The 19,532-nt window shown below is 41.6% G+C and overlaps 2 protein-coding genes and 1 long non-coding RNA gene across 4 annotated transcripts; 1 reads left to right on the top strand and 2 right to left on the bottom strand.

Annotated features, from left to right (window-relative positions):
- Positions 1 to 8,144: 8,144 nt before the first annotated feature.
- Positions 8,145 to 17,368, bottom strand: LOC147194763 (uncharacterized). The gene is made up of 4 exons (XR_015102887.1): positions 17,069 to 17,368; positions 8,668 to 8,784; positions 8,355 to 8,468; positions 8,145 to 8,267 (listed from the first exon to the last, which is right to left on the bottom strand). It is a non-coding gene; the product is annotated as an uncharacterized LOC147194763 (long non-coding RNA).
- ly97.3 (lymphocyte antigen 97, tandem duplicate 3) lies at positions 10,143 to 11,859 on the bottom strand. Of its 2 annotated transcripts, none has more exons than XM_086129669.1 (4): positions 11,714 to 11,859; positions 11,120 to 11,197; positions 10,365 to 10,487; positions 10,143 to 10,269 (listed from the first exon to the last, which is right to left on the bottom strand). In XM_086129669.1, the coding sequence occupies exons 2-4, from the start codon at positions 11,166 to 11,168 to the stop codon at positions 10,157 to 10,159; spliced, it is 285 nt and encodes a 94-aa protein (XP_085985795.1). In that variant the 5' UTR covers positions 11,169 to 11,197; positions 11,714 to 11,859; the 3' UTR covers positions 10,143 to 10,156. The 2 variants fall into 2 exon arrangements, with proteins under 2 accessions (XP_085985795.1, XP_085985794.1); XM_086129668.1 differs by having other exon boundaries at positions 11,697 to 11,725.
- LOC147194764 (gamma-crystallin N-A-like) lies at positions 13,956 to 16,102 on the top strand. The gene is made up of 4 exons (XM_086129667.1): positions 13,956 to 14,016; positions 14,516 to 14,764; positions 15,607 to 15,752; positions 15,835 to 16,102. The coding sequence occupies exons 1-4, from the start codon at positions 13,996 to 13,998 to the stop codon at positions 15,968 to 15,970; spliced, it is 552 nt and encodes a 183-aa protein (XP_085985793.1). The 5' UTR covers positions 13,956 to 13,995; the 3' UTR covers positions 15,971 to 16,102.
- Positions 17,369 to 19,532: the final 2,164 nt, after the last annotated feature.

The following is a 19,532-nucleotide window of genomic DNA, read 5'->3' as shown; positions in this document are numbered from 1 at the left end:
TAAGATGCTGTCAATCCTCCCATTGTAACAGCTAAATATGACAGCAACTCTTATCACTTCACATGGAGACCCCGCGACCTTTGGGACCCCTTGTGTATTATCGCAAGTGATATATTTTCCCTCTTTATGGCTCTATCCAATTTATATGACATTCAGAGAAAAAATCAGCTCTTTGCTTTCACGATGAAATCCTGTGTAACTAAGGCACACTTTCAGATTTCTCTCAATAAAATTCATGCAGATCATTTTGCCTCCCAGTTCCTGTGATGAACGCAAACTGAAAGCTTTTCACCTCTCCAACGGGGAAAACGATGCCGTCCACCCTTTTTTTCCCTCCAGCCAGTGAATGAACAAATCTTCACAAGCATTTACTTATCCACACAAATGATCACACGTGATGAAAATAAATTGTAAGTAAACTTGTCATTTGTTCTTTTATTAAATATACAGAGACCAATGTGCAGGATGCTACAGAAACAAATCTGATTTTATTTTGCATTCCTTCCTTTTATATTTCCAGGAGGCGCTAATGGCCCACGTCATTTAAAAGCTGTGTGACATTGAGTAAACAGTATGCCTTTTTTGTTTTAACCATACAACCTCCACCTTAAAATATTCTTTATTCATTTTATTGGCACTTATATACTGAATAAATCATTAGTACCAGACATGAAAGAATACAGACTGGAGTATGACTGAGTCTCACGTCTAATCCGGTGTGGGAGGATGGCGGATGCGCCGGCGGAGGTTGTCGCCATGTCTGTCTAACTGGCCAATCACACCAAGGTGGCCCGCCGGGGACTGATGATCTCTCTTGGCTTCCGAATTACGGGAGGAAACCATGTGAATTTGGTGAATGCCATGGAAACGGTCCCCTGCACACTATCCTCAGTCAACAACCAAGAGTTTGAAGCAAACAAGAAAATAACTGCATACTCACTTGTATTTAATATATATATATATATATATATACAGGTATACCATTCAATGAAGGCACAAAACTGCTGAAGAGCAAACCAATGCATTTTGTGCATTTTTTTCACAAAAATCAACTCACTCATCATTTTAATATTGAGGTTTTATGTTTGTCCTGCATTTTATACCAAACCATCAAGGCTTTATTTCACACGTTTTAGAATCTGCTGGTTATAGGTTGGCAGGATGTGAGTATAGCTTTGGAGAAATACTGTTTGGATGTGAACGACCTCAAACTGTTGATAATTCTGCTGAATGTCATTTGCACCAACTGTTCAAGAATATGTCATTACATATTAAATTAAAACAGTGACAAATATGCCCAAAACAAATCTGTGTACTGCATTCACTGTTGGTTTTCTGGGTAATTAATTTCGGTTTAAAAAGCACACACACACACACAACAGCACTGTTGAAAAATAACTCGAGAATAAATTAAAACTGTCTAAATTAAACACTGAGCTTTTTGCGACTCGTGCTTCCTCGGTAATGCCTTCGCTATAAAACAAAATCCTACTCCAGCCTCACTCGTCTGTTCAATACACATTCCCGGGCCCCAAGTAAGTGCTTAGTTAGCTTCCGCCTTGGGCCATCTGTGGTGATGTCCCGTCAGAGGCATGCACTCAAGAGCAGGAAAACGCTTAAAACCAAGAACAGCAACTTCATTGTGCTGTTCAACACGAGCCGCCTGTGACTGAGAATATTTGTTTTTACAACAACAGAAATGCTGTAAAGAAAGCAAACCTCCTGAAAACAAGACAAGACCATTTATGTTTACCTACCTTGTTGATTTGCAGGTTTCACTATGTGCCGTTCAGTGACACCAATGTGTTATCGGTCACTTTTTTTTTTTATAGCAGTGCTGATTGAAATATCATGTTCACACATTCCAATTTCGATGAAAGATGCACCCGCCCTTTGCCCTCAAGCATCTTGTTGCATATGTGTTTGTTAGACGTCCAGATAATTATTCACAAAATTAAGACTTCAAAAGATGATTTTACTGTCGATTATATTGCCTTGTGTGTTATTGACAGACCTTTATTCCAGTCATCCATGTCACAATTTGCATGGTGGTAGTTGGAGGACCCCCCCAAAAAAAGCAGAGAGGAGCAGGGTGGAGTGACTAAAATGTCCATCCATCCATTTTCCGAACCGCTTGATCCTCACTAGGGTCGCGGGGGGTGCTGGAGCCTATCCCAGCTGTCTTCGGGCAGTAGGCGGGGGACACCCTGAATCGGTTGCCAGCCAATCACAGAGACGAACAACCATCCACGCTCACATTCACACCGAGGGACAATTTAGAGCGTTCAATCAGCCTGCCATGCATGTTTTTGGAATGTGGGAGGAAGTACCCGGAGAAAACCCACGCAGGCCCGGGGAGAACATGCAAACTCCACACAGGGAGGCCGGAGCTGGAATTGAACCCGGTACCTCTGCACTGTGAAGTCGACGTGCTAACCACTGGACTACCGGGCGGCCTGACTAAAATGTATTTAACAAAAATACAAACAGTAGTACACTGGAAAAATAACTAAGTACCGGTACTCAAACAAAGTCCTGGAAATCACAAGGAAGCCAAAGTAACAAAAGAAACCTGTGACATTCAAACAAAATGTGACAGGAGCTGAGCGCATAGACACTCAGACACTCACAATGACCCAACAAAGACTGACAGAACTCCGGGAACTAAATACAAGCAAAGTGACGAGACAACGAGAAATACCTGGACAAGACACAAAGGGTAGAGAGAGTTGATTGGTTAGACCAGGGGTCAGCAACCCAAAATGTTGGAAGAGCCATATAGGACAAAACAACAAAAAACAAAAGACAAATACGACGGGAGCCACAAAAAAATAAAAGCCTTCTATAAAACCTACAATGAAGGAAACACATGCTGTATGTATGTAGGAGACTGGACTGTCTCAGAATTGTTTATGTTATTCATTCCTTTGGTGTGTGTTCACAAACGCCCCCATAGAATTTATTTTGTGATTTTTTTTACTTGATTTTTTTTGTTTGTTTGTTTGTTTGTTTTGGTGCATTATTTTCGCTTTTCTTCGTGTCAGTGAAGTGATCATGAACTTCCATTTTTCGGAGGCTGTCTTTGAACGCCTCTCGAGTTGAACGAGAAGAGAGAAGGCACCGAGTCGGACGTAGACGTGTCTGTGTTTGTCCAGACTGTTAAAAGCATAAATAAAGTGTACATTTTAAAAACCCAACACCACAGCTCTCCTTTTTCGGAGCTGCAACATGTATCTATATCTATTTGAGCTATCTTAGCCTACTATCAAAATCTTTTTCCATGTTCAAATTCTTTTCTAAAGCTCCAAGAAGCCACTAGATGTTGCTAAAGAGCCGCGTGTTGCCGACCCCCGGGTTCGACACAAGGGACACTGATAACGAGAACAGGTGGGGACAAAAAAAGGGCACAAAACCAAATGTAACCAGACAGAAACATAACAGCCGCTGCCGCTTTGGCAAACCTGTTGGAGAAAATGAAAGAGTTCAGATTTAATACAGAATTTAAATGACTTTTTTTTTGTTTGAATAAAATAAGCTTGTTGGAATAACGAGTGACACAAATATGTAAAACAAATAAATAAACAAACTGTAGGATTTCGAAATGATTTGAATTATTTTATTTCGTGGTCAAGTCTGACTTTTGTCATTTGTTGTTTTTTTTAAATATATGATCAGACTAATGTGCAGGACACGACTGAATCCAAAAAAAGAAATAAAAATCAATTTTGATGTTAATCTTCCTGCGCATTTATATTTCCTGGGGATGCAAAGCACACTCATTCGGTGGAATGGCCCATATGTTGTTGAAAAGCTGCGTGACATGAAGTACATGGCATTTCGACGACGCCTCAAACCCTCACCACTTCTTCATAACCGTAATTCGATTGTAATTTACATACGTCATTTGTACCAGCCATCAAAGAAGAATACTCACTGGAGTATGACTGCTCTGCGATACTCAATTAAGAATGCGGAAGTGCCGAATCATTCTGCCGCCGTGATTAACAGCCAGACCAGGCAGAGCAACTAGACCAGGGTGAAGATCCAGACCAGGGTCGGCCAGCTTCAACTGAGCAGCGATTGGGGGGCGACCACTCAAAATATCGCTGGTGCCTAAATAAGAAGAAGAAAGGAAAAAAAAGACAAATCAAGTGGATGTCAGCAACATGAAAAAAAAAAAACACTCACCAATGACACCTATGGAAAATGATTCAGTGTGTCTCCGATGATATTTTTGATTGATTTAAAGCCAATTAATTCAAGAGACATTGACCAAATGAACACGCATTGTTCAATTGGCATTATAGTTAGCTCGTTTGTGTAGGCTGAAAAACACAACTCTACTTCAAAAACGACCATCGCTGCATTCAAAAAACATCTTTATCACAGGAAATCAGTAAACGCCATAAAACGTTCAAACAAGTCTCATGCTGAGTCAATGTTGATTTATTGTTTTTTTTACTGCACAATTTCGATCAAACGGGTGCGTCCATATTGGCCGAAGTGTGTCGCCATGCAGGTTTCCTCAAAGACAATGCTCTTTTGCACAACCAAAAGGAGTTTGAAAACAAAAGGATTCCATCCTGTGTTGCGATATCGTGGACACATTTTGCACAGACACAAACAACTTGAACAAAAGCCAAAAAAAAAAAAAAATTGATGTCCATGTATTGACGTTTTTATTTTGAAGTTGGCATGACCGCTGTCTTATTTGGTGCCTGAAAACACGACGTCGTGGCACTCAATCTTTTTTCATTCGAAGCAGGACCTCTGTAGGCCTTTTTGTGCTAACCGTGCTCATGTTGCTGACTTGAAAGTTATGCTGACTGTCATTTAAAACAGCTGTTCAGGAAAATCTAATTTCCGAATAAATTGAAAGCCAGTAGTCTCAAAAATAAACCCGGGCCCTGCATTTACTGCAAAACTGTCGCCTGGGTTTGTTAGTTATTGTTTTTAAAAAAACTGCAACAGCACTGTGCAAAAATAGCACAAGAACAAATGAAAACTGCCTTCAATTCGGAAACCTAAGCGGGTACTACGTTAGCTTCTGCCGTGGGCCGTCTGTGGCCGGTGAGAGATACGCACTCACCGATTGCGAGGAGCAGCAGAAGGCTCAAAGCAAAGAGCGCCGACTTCATGGTGTTGTTCAACACGAGCCGCCTACGACAGAGATTTATGACACGACAACATAAATACCGTCAAATAAGCCAAACCGGTGACAACAAGACAGAGAAAAGTATGTCGAGGCACCTTGTCCACCTGAAGGTTTCGGTTTGTGGCGTTCAATGATCCTGACGTCTCATTTGTCACTTTTTTTCGAAAAGCAGCACTTGTTTAAATATTGTGTTTCCACCCACACTTTCCGCATTCCAACTTTGAAGTCCCTTGAAAGATGCGCCCACCCTTTGTCCTCAAGCGTCGTTTTAAATATCAGTCAGGCATCCAAATAATTAGCAAAATCAACACTTCAAACACGCCTTGTGTGTTCTTGTCAGATCATTATTGCAGTCATCTGACTCACCTGATGCATCTTCAAGCAGTTGCCGGGTTAGCCCAACTCGCTCACTTGACACGCCACATGACTGTTGTAGTTCTTGAGATCTGTCATGGTTTTTGAAAAAAAAAAAAAAAAAAAAAACAGTCTCCACACCACTTTTTAAGGTTGTCAGTCTCATCTTGGAATCAAAGGCGGGTTTTTTTTTTGGTCTCGGACAGGGTGATGAGTGAGAAATACAGAATGCGGGTGCCCTGTAGCCTTCCCGGTGTCGCCTGGAGTGCCATGCCGCCTGCCCGGTTATTTTTCCAAACGTAATGAAAAAAAAAAAAGATACTGGTCATTTTATTCTGTTGTGGGGTTTTTTTCTTTTGTTTTTTTCAGGGGTGTGTGTGATTTTTCTTTGATATTGTTGGAGGATGATCAAACAGGGGGGAAGCGTGTTGTTGTCGACACGGCGGGATCCCTTGACCGTTCTCCATTTCCCCAGGTCCTCCGCGTGTTCGTTTGATTCGGGCTGAGTCGATGTGCAAAAGTCAGAGGCTGGAAATGGTTCTTGCAAGATGTTTTACTGAACGTTCAGGGCACAACACGAATCGATTCGGGCTCCTGTGAGTCTCAGATTTCATCAGGAAGCCCCGAGCAACTACAGTCACACGTACATATAGGCATAGTATGTTAATTATATTAATTAGGGGCGGGCAGTCCTTCCCCTCATGTAAAAATCAGAAACAAAGAAAGTCAAGCAAAGTTCGATTTTGGCATTTTGACAAAGTACAGACCATATCTGCTGGTCCACAAATCTTGAGATTAGGGTTCCTCTTCGAAGGCACTTGACAGCCTTCAGGGACTTTTACGAGGTGGAGGAGGCAAGAAAACCCTCGGGGGGCTGTTAATTAACCAAGTGAAAATAGAATCCTAACTTCACACTACATTCTTTGTTTCAAGTACTTCAGCAGATGTTCAGGACAGAGACTAGTGTCAAAGTCGACCTGTCTATGATAAAAAGTTTTAAGCTAAACATATAACATATATAGGTGATATCTTCAATATACAGAGTCTTGGTCTTGTCTCGGGCTCGAAAAGTCTCACTTTTACATTTCTGAGAAAAAAAAATTTCCCCTTGAAAATGTGTTTTTATTTTGCGAATATAAAGACATTTGTCTTAAATTATTCCATGATTTTCTGGGGGGGAAAAATATTTTTTATTCTTTTAATATTCTGCATTTTAGGGATCCGATAATGTTTGTTTTCTTGTTAGGTGACATAATTTCTCCTCCTCCGAAAATGAGTTTTTCAATAAAATATTTTATTGCCTAATTTTCTGAATGTAAGGGATCTTTTTCTACAATATTGCAAGATTTATTCCCCCCCGAGTATGTTTTTTTTTCCAAACACCAAATTGAATTTCTAGCCTTTCTTTTCAACCTTAACCTTGGGCTGAAACTCGAAATTGTAACCCTTAATTTTCTCTTTGAACATGAATTATGGTTCGGAGGCCGAAACTTGGCTGGCATTTCCTATGTACTCTCCGCTTGTGTCTATTAATGCTAATCCAGGCACACACATTACGCAGGTAATGTGTTTGCTCATTATTAAAAGCATCATTTTGAATGGTGCCTCCGGGCTGTGTCTGCACTTGCATACCACACTCAACTGTCCAAAACATCCGCATTTCTGTCCTCACGCCAAATCATAAGACACAGGTGACGTGTGTGTCCCCATTTGCCCCCCCCCCCCCAAACATTTTGGAAACTGAAGGGATGTGTCACAGGGTTTTCTGCTCATCTATGAAGGATCTTGCTCAAAAGTTTTTATTTGATCTAAAAACACAATTTACATTCAGATTGATATACTGTGTGTGTGTGTAAATTCTGAACACACTGCGATGACACCGGTCCAGAGAATAAGACTTGTGTATGCATCCTCGTGTGTTACCTTTTTAAAATCCCGCCGACCCAGAACCAAGATGAAGTACAGGTTGAGACGGGGTTCGACATTAACGGTGGCCCGTCGCCGCTATGGCTCCGTATTGAGTTGTCAATTATTGGTACAATTATTTAGGGTTGTTTCGGGTTATACTTTGTGTCAAGGTCTGATTTATGAACATAGCAAATTACTGACCCTCAAGTCGCTGTTTTAAAAATGGTCAGCTGACTACAGTTTGCTTTTTTTGTGATTCTGAATGTGGAGGTGGGATTCAGCGGCTGTTCACTGCAGGGGCGGATCTAGTTTGTTGGGCTGCAGGGCTGAGGCCACCCCAAAGTCTTGAGAAATCCAGAACCATTCACCTTATAACCTTTAACTAAAGCTGTTATTTTGCAGTTTATCATATTATTGAAAATAAGCAAAATGTAATTCCTTGATTCATTTTCAAGTGTTTAACATAAAACCAAAAATTTTAAAGTGAGCCCTTATATTTTTCCTGTATGTGGCCCTGAAAGGAAAAAGTTTGGACACCTCTGAGTTAGAGTATTCGGTGAGCCTATCCTGGATTTGGAAAAAAACCCAAAAACATCCAACATATGATATGGTGGTCAGCTCATGAGGTTTGTTTAGGATGCCACAGATTTGAAAAATTTTATGGCTACATTATAGCACATCACTCTGATCACACGTTGATCACTTGAGCAAATATGAGTCAGAAACGTTGCGTTGCATTTTATTTATTTCAAGATGAAATTCTCATCCAGATGATTTTCGAGGGTGGCACTTCAAGCAGAGTGCAGATTTTTCTCAGCCCAATACCTCCTTATGTAGCGCCTGCGACCTGCTTTAAAAAAAAAAAAAAAGGAGCATTGCAAGACAAACAAACTCTGTTTAAATGTTGATAGGGTTGGAAGGAAAGTGAGCGACATACCATGGTTTGGCAAGGTGTTGCAAAAGTCGGTCTTGCAGCAGTCGATGTCAAAGTCAGAATTGCGTTGGAACCAAGCGCAGCGAGAGCCAGTCATGCATTCCTGCAGTGAGATAGCTGACAGAGAAATGATAAGAACAAGATTATTAGCACCAACCCTGGTACACGCTTTCTATGATGTGGATCCTCGGAAATCAAACATGATTTTTTTTTTGGTTTGCTTCCATTTTTGGCCACAGTTTTGACCGCAAACACCCGTTTGCGTTCCGAGCACCCAATGTATTTTCACAATGATATTGATGCCGACAAAACGTACAATTCCTGTATGTAGCAAATCCACAGTATTTTTCATTGTCTTCACACTCCGTCTTAGTGACCTCGCATGGTTCCCCAGCTGGTCCAGGTCAACAATAGTTGCAACTCAGACCTTCACCTGAGGAAAGAAAGAGCAAATCAGCACAAAGAGAGAGGGGAAAAAAAGTTTAATCATGTGGACAATTTTTTAACGTACGTGTTCCAGCTACCTCAAACCTTCGCTTATCCTTGAAAATTTTCGAGATATCTGAGGAGACACACTCACCGGCTGTGAAGAGCAGAGCAACGCTCAAAGCCCAAAACAGAAGCTTCATCGTGTTGTTCTGTGAGAGAAAATGTGACTTTTAACAGGCCACAACTCTCACAAAAGCTCCACTATAATGCAACTGAAATGGTTTAAGTTCAATAGCGATTCTTTCCCGTCTGCCTGTTTTTGGTGGCTCGTGATTTTTGACTTCTTGTTTGTTGTCCTTCCCGCTTTTATATCAGCTTGTATTTATTCATTGTTTATGCAGTCAGTTTTTTTAAAATCCAAATAGGTTCTTGTATTCCACCCAAAATTATTAATAATAAAATGATTATTCATTCGATGAACACTTTGAAAAGGACAGATTCTTTGATGGGTGAGGCACTCTCACTGTGTTCATGACTAAGTCATTTTATAAGAATAGAGAACATGTTTGCGAAAAGGGCGCCACGTTGTTCGACTGGTTAGCATGCCGGCTTCACAGTGCAGAGGTGCAGTGTTCAATTCCGTGTCCTGCCTTCGTTTATGGAGTTTGCATGTTCTCCCCATGTCTGTGTGGGTTTTCTCCGGGTACTCTACTTCGTCCCACATTCCAAAAACATGCATGGAAGATTAAGAGAAGACTCTGAATTGTCTCTAGTTGTGTGTGCGAGCGCGAATGGTTGTTCGTATATACCAGGGGTCGGCAACACAAAATGTTGAAAGAGCCACACTGGACCAAAAAACAACAACAACAACAAACAAATATGTCTGGAGCCGCAAAAAAGCCTTACAATGAAGGCAAGACATGATGTATGTATCAATATTAGCTATACTGTATTTGCAAAATATATTTCCACCCCCATCTTTTTCCATTTTGTAACATTTTTGAAAAAGCTCCTGGGAGCCACTAGGGCGGCGCCAAAGAGCCGCATGCGGCACTGGAGCCGCGGGTTGCCGACTCCCAGTCAATAAGAACATAGCTGGGATAGGCTCCAGCGCGCCCGTGACCATCGTGAGGATAAGCAGATTAGAAAACGGATGGATGGGTGGATATTATGTGGAGTATGTTGCAAAAGTCGGTGTGGCGAAGTTGGACATGAGCATTACCGCATTGCAGTCGCTCTGAGAGCTGCATTTGAGGACCCTGAGAGCTGACAACAAAACAGAACAAAAAGAACTTGACTTAAAGTTGATGGAACATTTTGATTTTTTTGGGGGGGCGGGGAGACATTTGTGGCAATACAAAGAGCAATTTATTTATTTATTCATCAAAAGTGTTGCACATATCACTGTCGCAGCACTTCATCCGGATGAAATTGTTCAGTTGGAGCATCTGGCAGTCAGCCATGGCCATGCATTTCTGGTAATGGCCATCTGGAAGAATGTGACAGGGGAGAGTCATTTTCAATTTCAACTGCAAAACATCCCGATCGCAGGGGCTACATCCTTAAAGACTGAACATATCTCACATGGTTCACTTAGGAACTTGGCGGCGGCACAGCCATCTTTCCCTGGTTTGCACGTCTCCACCGTGAGCTCGCAGTCCTCGCCGGCTGATGCTGGCACGCAGCGATGGCAGTTGAGAGCTTTGCCTGGCGAAAAAGACAACAAAAATCAACTCAAATCAGAAAAACGTTTCTCGCTCCTGGAAAATGCAACATTAAAGTCTAAGGTAGACGAGTTGAAAAAGTAACATGACATAATGCAACCTCCAATTTAAAGTGGACATATTGCCACTTATTTTGGGGAAACAGGCGCTCTCCAGCACCGAAGAAGCGGTGGAGCAATGCGCCTGTTTTGAAAAAGTCATTGACGAGCACAGGGAAGCAACAACGGCCTCAACGCTCTGTAAAATCAATAAGATTGCCGCTTTGCCAATGACCTGCTGGTTGTTAAATTGTGTACCGTGCCCAAAATAAACAGAGACATTAGCCCTTTTTTTCCATCCATTTTCAACACCGCTTATCCCGAACGGGGTTGCGGAGAGTAGCTGGAGACTATCCCAGCTGACTTCGGGCAGAAGGCAGACCACACCATGAACTGGTTGCCAGTCAGTCGCAGGGCACGTGCAGAGACAAACAATCATTCACATCCACATCCACACCATCACTGAGAAGGAACCGATCTCACACAGCCCACACACAAGTCCGGCGAGTGTACCACTACGGCATCAGCGACCGGCCTTTTTTTTTCATCAATGAAATACCAGTGGAGAATAACTCACCTGCGGCAAACAGCAGCGTGACACTCAAAGCTAACAGCAACAACTTCATTGTGACGCTCTCCAAGACCACAGCACAGCCTGTGACAGAGCAAGTAGATCTTGCATGTTACACATTTATGTTAGCAGCGGGCTCCTTTAAAGAAGCATCGTCACGCTGAAATGAGGTGAGGCTACATTTAAATCTTGCTAGTCACAGTCATATATTCTTTATCATCTGCAAAGGCTGTTTAATATTAGTGCTGTACTGATAAGCTCTGAGAAGAGTTGAGGTCTCTCAATGAAGAGTGTATCTGTTCCTTTCCGTCTTGGACTTTCCTCATTTGGCTAAGGTGGCCACAACCAGAAGGAGCCGCATAATGGCAATTTAGTTGATGCAGTGTGGTTACAAAAACTGTTCAATGTTTTTTACTTCGATTAAATTCTGTCATTAAAGTACGTTTTTATAAACTATAATATTGTGGAGTGACATTTTTTTCTAATGAAAACTCACATTCCATTTTTTGATGGAATGATATAACATAAGTTTAAAAACAAGTCAACTTGAAGTATTTAGCATGAAAAATCAATTCTCAAGTACCTTTAAAGTATACACACCTTGCAGATTTGTAGGTCTCTGTCAGTGAAAGCAAGAACCTTGCTGATTTGCCGCCTCCTTTTATAGCCTCACATATTTGCTTGACCCGACTGGGCCATCCGTCCATGGCTGCGTATGCTCCACCGCGGTCAGGGATCGATGCTGGCGTACCGCCTTATGCAAGATGCAGCTGCCCATTTGTGCTCCTATACTTGAGCAAATACGAATTTGTTCAACACTCATGACGACATATTTTACATATTTCTGTCTCGGGGCGGCATAGTAGGCGACTGGCTAGCATGTTCGCCTCACAGTACCCAGGTCCAGGGTTCGATTCCGGTTCCAGCCTTCCTGTGTGGAGTTTGCATGTTCTCCCAGTGCCTGTGGGGCTTTTCTGTGGGTACTCTGGTTTCCTCCCACATTCCAAAAACATGCATGGCAGGTTAATGGAACAGTCAAAATTGTCCCTAGGTGTGAGTGTGAGCATGTACGGTTGTTCGTCTATCTGTGCCCTGCGATTGGTTGGCAACCAGTTGAGGGTGTACCCAGCCTACTGCCAGAAGATAGCTGGGATAGGCTCCAGCACATCCGCACCCCTTGTGAGGGTAAGCGGATTAGAAAATGGATGGATGGATTTTTATATCGAGATGCAAAGGACACATGGATGCTGCTCAAAGACTCGCCAGGTTTAAACCTCAGGCTATTGTTGGAGTAGTTTACAGGAACATTTCTGTTCATCTGTGCGATTGTCACAATTGTCTGTGTTGCCTTATTATTATTATTATGGTGTACAGAAATGTCATGACAGTGATAGAGGATTAATTGACATTTAACCAATCTTACCACAATAATAGGAAAAATAAATGGCTTCCAGATTTTCGAATTTGAGAAAGTGCACTGGATTGCACTGTTGCCACACTGCTACCAATTTAAAGCGCCGGTGATTACTTTTCCTTTCAGCCATAAAAGTTGGTTCACCCCTAGAATGAACTCTCGAGAAGCAAATTCAGCAGTTCGCCGTGCAATGACCTCTCCATCGGAGAGGCCAAGCAACCCGTACACAAACGTACTGCACAACACGCGAGAGCAGTTTCTTTGGGTCCAGTTTGCGTCAGCGGTTTACTTCAAGGGACATTGTTTTATGTTGAGAGGGAAGAAATGTCATCTGTGCTGTATGTGTAACATACAGTACATTTGACAATAAAGTTTATCCAATCCAATTCCACCGCTATCCAAATTCTGGATTGAAGGGGCAGGCTGGTTTTAAAGTTGTGTTAACAAAGTCAGACAGTAGAGGCAATCTAGAAAGGCCCTCCCAAACAGAGGAGGAGGTTTTGTTTGCTTTCAACAATGTCCAGAAATCACCAAAGAGTGGCCTCAAACGAGTTGTTTTGCTTCCTGGCAGTTGAACGACCATTTTTTTAATGTAGGATGGTTACGGTACTCGCCAGCCACACCTGGCACCAAAAACAACAACCCTATTCTGACCACCCCCAGGGGCCACAGCCACCAGATACATAAATAGAGAGACCCCCAACACCTTTTATGTCTGATGACTTAAGTCTCGAGTTTTAGAGTCGTTTTATTTCCTCTTTTGTAAAATCAACCACCTCCAGAAACTGGTAGCATTTAAATTTCAACTCAAAATGGGGCCATTTGATGAAGTTGGAATTACAAATAAACAAGCCTGAAATCAAAATGTACTGCATCGGAATATGGAGCAGATGATCATGTTGACTTGTTGCTTGCTTCCATGTGCTGTATTTCTAGAAGCTGCAGGCGGGGGAAAAAAAAAAACAGGTTTCATGTACCGGTATTCTGTATTCAGCATCCTTAAAGAGTACAAACACAGTCAGGCAAAGTTAAGTCTCGAAGATTAAAAAAAAATAAAAAAATCTCTCAAAAGACCATGCCCAAAAGCCACGGGAAGCGTGTCATTTTGGTTTGAAGTATGAAATTCAAACAATGTAAATGATGAGCCAAAATTCTAGATTTTGTCCTTGCGAGCAGGTGCAGAATGGCAGCAACATTTTTACGTTTTCAATCATAAATGAACTCCACAACATTCGAGCCCGAACGAACGCCCCCCAGGTGGCAAAAATGTGTCAATACCGTTGCTTCTGAAAATAAAAAAACGCCCCTTTGGCTCTATTGTGAGCCAAAGTCCCATCTCAGCAGTGGCGCAATGTAAGAGAAAGTGCCCATGTGGCAAAATGTCTAAACCCGCCATTGTTGTGCTTTTGTATATATCCCCGGAGCCAGGCTCGTGGTGGGGGGTTTGGAACAACTACAACTGTGGAAAATGTCTCAGAGCTCAGGAAAGGTGAGTACCCAAACGATGGAGTGGGGGAGGAGGCCATCTAAAGGGCTACCATCAAACAGTCAAATGGTAGTAGCATATCAAGCTAGTATAAAAAAAGTCTTTTGAATTTTCTGTAAATTGTATATGAATGTAGTGGCATCTTACGGCACAAAAATATACAAATAGGTGCATTTTTTAGTGAATAGTGATTGGTGAATTGGATCCATTTCACAAAACTAATAAACTTTGTGTTAGCTTAATACCGCTACGGCAGGGTCAAGAAAAGTAAGCATGATGATGTTTTCGTCTTAAAATGTCAGGAGAAGAGCATTTGAGAGCCATCTTTGGTCAGTTTTTCAGTGAATCGTAGTTCTACAGGAAAAATACCAACAGGTGAATTTGCGAAAGGTGAGTCGTGAATAGGCCGGGGTTCACCGTGCATGTCAAAAAAAAGAGGCAAAACAATTGTCCATGAGCCCGGAACTCCTCCAAAGAAACTGTCGACCCCGTCCGATGACAGATCGTGCTGTACGAGGGCAAGAACTTCACGGGCCGCAAACTGGAGGTTTTAAGCAGCTGCGACAACTTCCAAGAACGTGGCCTGGTCAACCGCGTCAACTCTGTGAGAGTGGAGAGCGGCGCCTTTGTGTGTTTCGACCACCCAGACTTCAAGGGCCAGCAGTACATCCTGGAGCGCGGCGAGTACCCGGAATTCCAGCGATGGAGCGCCCTTAACGACCACATGGGTTCCTGCCGGCCAATCAGAATGGTAGGTAGACAAAGCTAATCATCTACAGTGTTATTCATTTTGACCTAGCATTTTGAGTCAAATCAATCACCCCAAAATTTGAGTCGGCCCCTTTTATTAAGTAGTGTGACTGACTGCCTTCCTGACACCTCCCCGTCTTTTTGTTTTGCTTTGTCCGGCAGCAGAGCCCGCCAAGGAAGCAGTATTGTTAAAGTGAATGTTTTCATTTTTAAATTGGGTTGGATGATTCTTTCCCATGACTTCAAACCATTGAATGAGAAAAGTGCCCCATCAGATTACGTCCATTTTCTTTTTCAATTGAATGCAGAGCTGTACGTGAGTGACCTCACAAGTGGCTGAATTTGTCCTTCTAAATGCTCAGTGGGTGTTCTTAGACTTTTGCAGTAATTTCTGTTATGCGTGTCCGACTTCCTGGTGACTCCTCCTGTCCTTTACTACTGTATAAACTGACCACAAATCATTCTTGGAGCCGACAACATCGAAAATGATTTTAAATGAAGTCTTGGATTCATTTCTTGCCTGTCCAAACCTGTTGCATTATCGTTGTTAATAGTTCCTGAATTTTGCTCTTTGCTCTTGTGCACATTTTTCGCACTTTTTTCAATGATTGACTTTACCTCTCTCTATTTACATCCATTTTTTTACATTAAAAGAAATGATGAGGCTATTTTGAGAAATTACGGAATCGAAAGTGCAGATATCTCTTTTCAATTGAGTGATAAAACTAAAAAGTCGCCGGAAAACCAAATACTTACGTGCAAATATCCCCCCCCCCCCCCCAAATCCACTTAAGTCCAACAACAAAATATTTGTAGTTCAATACTTGTGCTTCTTCTCCCCAGCACGGTGAGCACTACAGACTGGAGGTGTTTGAGGGAGACAGCTTCAGCGGCCAGCACGTGGAGCTCAGTGAAGACTGTCCCCTGCTGCAAGCCAGAGGCCTGACTAAGAGCTGCATCAAGTCCCTCAAAGTATACGGAGATGGAGCGTATGTACAACACAGCTCTTGTGTTCTTCTCCCATTAAATGCAAAGGGGGAAAAAAAATGCATGTTCAATCTATCTTTGCAGCTGGGTGCTGTACGAGGAGCCAAACTACCGCGGTCGCATGTACGTGGTGGAGCGAGGAAGCTACGGCAGCCACACCGAATGGCAAGCGGACAACCCCAAGATCCAGTCTGCTCGCAGGGTCGCCAACTACTTCTAGGTGGTGCTCAGAAGCTGTACACCGATGTCGGCTGGAAAGCAGAAAAGGCTGACGGAACAAACGACACACTTGCCGCTTCATTTTTGTACTGCCTTATTCAAATGCCACAAATAAAGCACATTTACCACATTATCATTGTTTGCAAACTAGTGGTGATTCTCAATTTTTACACAGCAAGCAGCAAGGACACATACTACATTAGAAAATAGTTTCAAGTCAAATCACGAAAAAAAGTTGCATGTTTCATGGCCCCAATAGTTTGTGTTTTATGGAAAACTAACCTTTTCGTCTCCATAGACGCTCACTCTCGAGAAAATGTTGCGTCATGTCAGAAAATTGCAATCTCAATCAAATTGGGACATCTCTAATAATTTCCACTTCACTCTCAGCAAAACGATTGCCTCAATATTTTAAATAATAAACGAGAGTCTTTCGACGCCACCAAAGCGGGAAGTACTTCATCGATAGACACGCAAAAAGAGAAACAAAACAATTTAACTCATCACTAACTGTATGCTATTTAGACTGATTATCATAACACAGATTTACATCTATTTAGAAGCATTCTTATTACAATATTTCTTCATTATTTAACTGTTATCCCTTTCTGTGACTCCGTTTGGCGGATGGACTGCGCCTTCTAGCGCCCCCCGCTGACGAGCCACCATAAGTGCATTTGTGTGCGGCGGATCCAGTCATAACCTGACATCTCCGACAAGTTCAAATAAAATATTTCAAGTAATATACCCAGTGGCAGGCCGTGCATTTCAACCTTAGGCCTTCAGTGACGTCACATACATAAACACAATACAGGCTCGTCAGGCAGCACTTAATTTCAGGAGCATTTAAAACCATCAAGTATGCATTCACAATTAAGAGCAGGAAAATAAATTTACAGATATTGTCAAAAATAAAAAGATTTAAAGAGAGATTGAACGAATTTTAGTGCACGAAGCTGACTACAATGCGCCATTATAAATTGCAGGTGAGCTGATTTATTTGATGCATTTTTGTATCTTTGTCATCTTATTTCGTGACCATTAATACTAACGAAATAGAATAACAAGAAGAAATGTAAAATAAAATTCATTTACTCACCAATGTAGTGCCTGTTCACTGAGCTGCAGATCTACGCAGGTGCCCCCAAACGTTTTTAAATAGTACAAACACAGTCAGGCAAAGTTAAGTCTCGAAGATTAAACGCACCGTAGCTTGTAAGTGCCCAGCCGTGCTCTGATGTTTCCTTGCTGCCTTGGTAAAACAACTTAAATTGGTAAATCCAGTGGAAGGTCCGTCTTGAAAATTGTGTGGAAAGTAGTCCTGCAACCAGATCAACGTCTTCTCCTTCGGCCATTTTGGGTCAAAATGCAGCAACAGCTCCCTCTAGCAGGCGCTAATCCAATCACTGAACGCGCACGTCCAATGTCGACGTAAACCATAGGTGTCAAACTCAGGTCCTGGAGGGCCGCTGTCCTGCATTTTTTCCAAGTCCCCCTTTTGCAACACACCTGATTCAAATGATCAGATCATCAGCAACCTCTGCGCAAGCCTGACATTGAACTTGTTTATTTGAATCAGGTGTGTTGCAAACAGGGAGACTTGGAAAACATGCAGGACAGAGGCCCTCCAGGACCCGAGTTTGACACCTATGACGTAAGCCCTTCTAGCTGCCCCTGGTACGCAGACTCGTGATCTGATTGGCTATTGCAAGCTGACTGTGCCCGTTCATTTATAGCGCTCAGGGGGCTGCTCTGTTGAATCTGAAGGGCCCGAGCAAGTTTAGTTTACCTAGCAACACAAGATATCTGAAATATGATTAGTTAAAAACTCTACCATAATAAATAAGTTATTTATCGAGTGGCTTTCAATGTTATTTAAAATATCATTGAAACATGTTATTTAAAATAACATTGAAAGCCACTCGACCAAGTGGAAATAATATGACGTAAAGAATACAGAGAATAATTTTGTTGACATATTTATGAAAATAAAATAACAAATTAAATTTATGTTTATTCAATTTACTTTTCTGAGAACGTTTAGGCCAGTAGAGAAGGCCTTGCTGGCCCTGACGGAACGCCACTGAATGTACCTATAAATGAAAGGAAAAAATATTTTATGTGTAATAAAGAAATTGTTTTCAGCAAAATTAAAAAAACAAAGCAATATTTCATTTAAAAATACTGTACTAATTTATTTCCTATTAGTCCGAAGGTGGCGCCAGAGTACAAATAATAAGACAGACCTTGATTCACATTTTGTATTATGTATCATTGTAGCCAAAAAGAAAATCTAACAAATCAATCTAACAATGAAAAGAGATAATTGTGATATTCCGTGAATCATTTTTGCTCTAATGTTGTTTTTTTCATATTATATCTTTTTTTTTTTTAGATTTTGTTATTAGTTACTGAGAAGTCCTTGAATACATTTGTGATAAAGGGCAATAAAATTCAAACTGGATTGATTTCTAGGGTCCAGACAGCCAAAGTGCAACCATTCAATGTGCAATAATCTACAGTACATGTACAGGAACACTAACTATACAAATATAACCATAAAACTGAAGTGTACTCTGCAGACAGTGGTTTCTCTGGGGTTGTTCTGTGTGGATATTGTTAGTGGGAGCTTATTCATCCTTCTCGAAGAGACTTTCCTGGCGGTGATGTGTGTCTGAAACATTGCGGCCAGGCAGACAAATGAGTGTCACTCTGCTTTTTGTCCCTAATGAGGAATCCTGCGGCGGCACCATAGTCACAGTCTATGAGTAACACGCTGCTCATTTAACACATCAACTTTGCCTCTCGTATTTTGTCGTTGGCCCAGTGTGTGTGTGTGTGTAATGTATATGAAAAACATATCCAAACTCAGTAGTATATAATATGTCAGCACAGGGTGAGGCCAGTTGAGCCGCGTAGGGGACAGATGGTCTCCAACAGCATCATTGGTCATAGGGTCAACCTTGTGTTCGGTCACCATCGCACATGGCAGATAGCCAAGCAGATGACCAGAATCGGGGATCATGTGACACATTTTCACAGTGTTCCGTTGCAACAAGAAAATGTCTGTCCATCCAACAGTTTCCTATAAGGCTTGTACCCATTGAAAGCCACAGGTCGATGTAAGGTGCATGACTATAGTCAACACACTTGTAATCATCATCATCATGATTATGGTAGTTATCATTGTCATTATTGTCATCATTGTCATAAAAGTTAGTTTTTTTGCAGAATCCTCACAAAATATATGATAAATTCATGAGAAACAAAACTTTGCCCTAATTTGAATTACAGTCAATACATTTAATATTGAGTAAGTATAGAGAACGTATATATATTTTTTAATGTAAGAAAGATTTTTATTTTTTGCTAAAATAAAATATTTTAAGCACAGGAAAGTAAAATATTTTGAAAAATAATAAAGTGTCTCTCAGTGCAGAGGTGCAGGGTTCGATTCCCGCTCCGGCCTTCCTGTGTGCAGTTTGCGTGTTCTCCTCGTGCCTGCGTGGGTTTTCTCCGGGTAATAAAATAATAATAATAATAATAATAATAATAATAATACA

Source organism: Hippocampus guttulatus, chromosome 14 (genome assembly GCF_054856545.1).
Source record: "Hippocampus guttulatus isolate MCC_2025c chromosome 14, RoL_Hgut_1.0, whole genome shotgun sequence".
Taxonomy (NCBI): domain Eukaryota; kingdom Metazoa; phylum Chordata; class Actinopteri; order Syngnathiformes; family Syngnathidae; genus Hippocampus; species Hippocampus guttulatus.
Note: the sequence above shows the minus strand (reverse complement) of the source record. Positions and strands in the feature narration are given on the sequence as shown.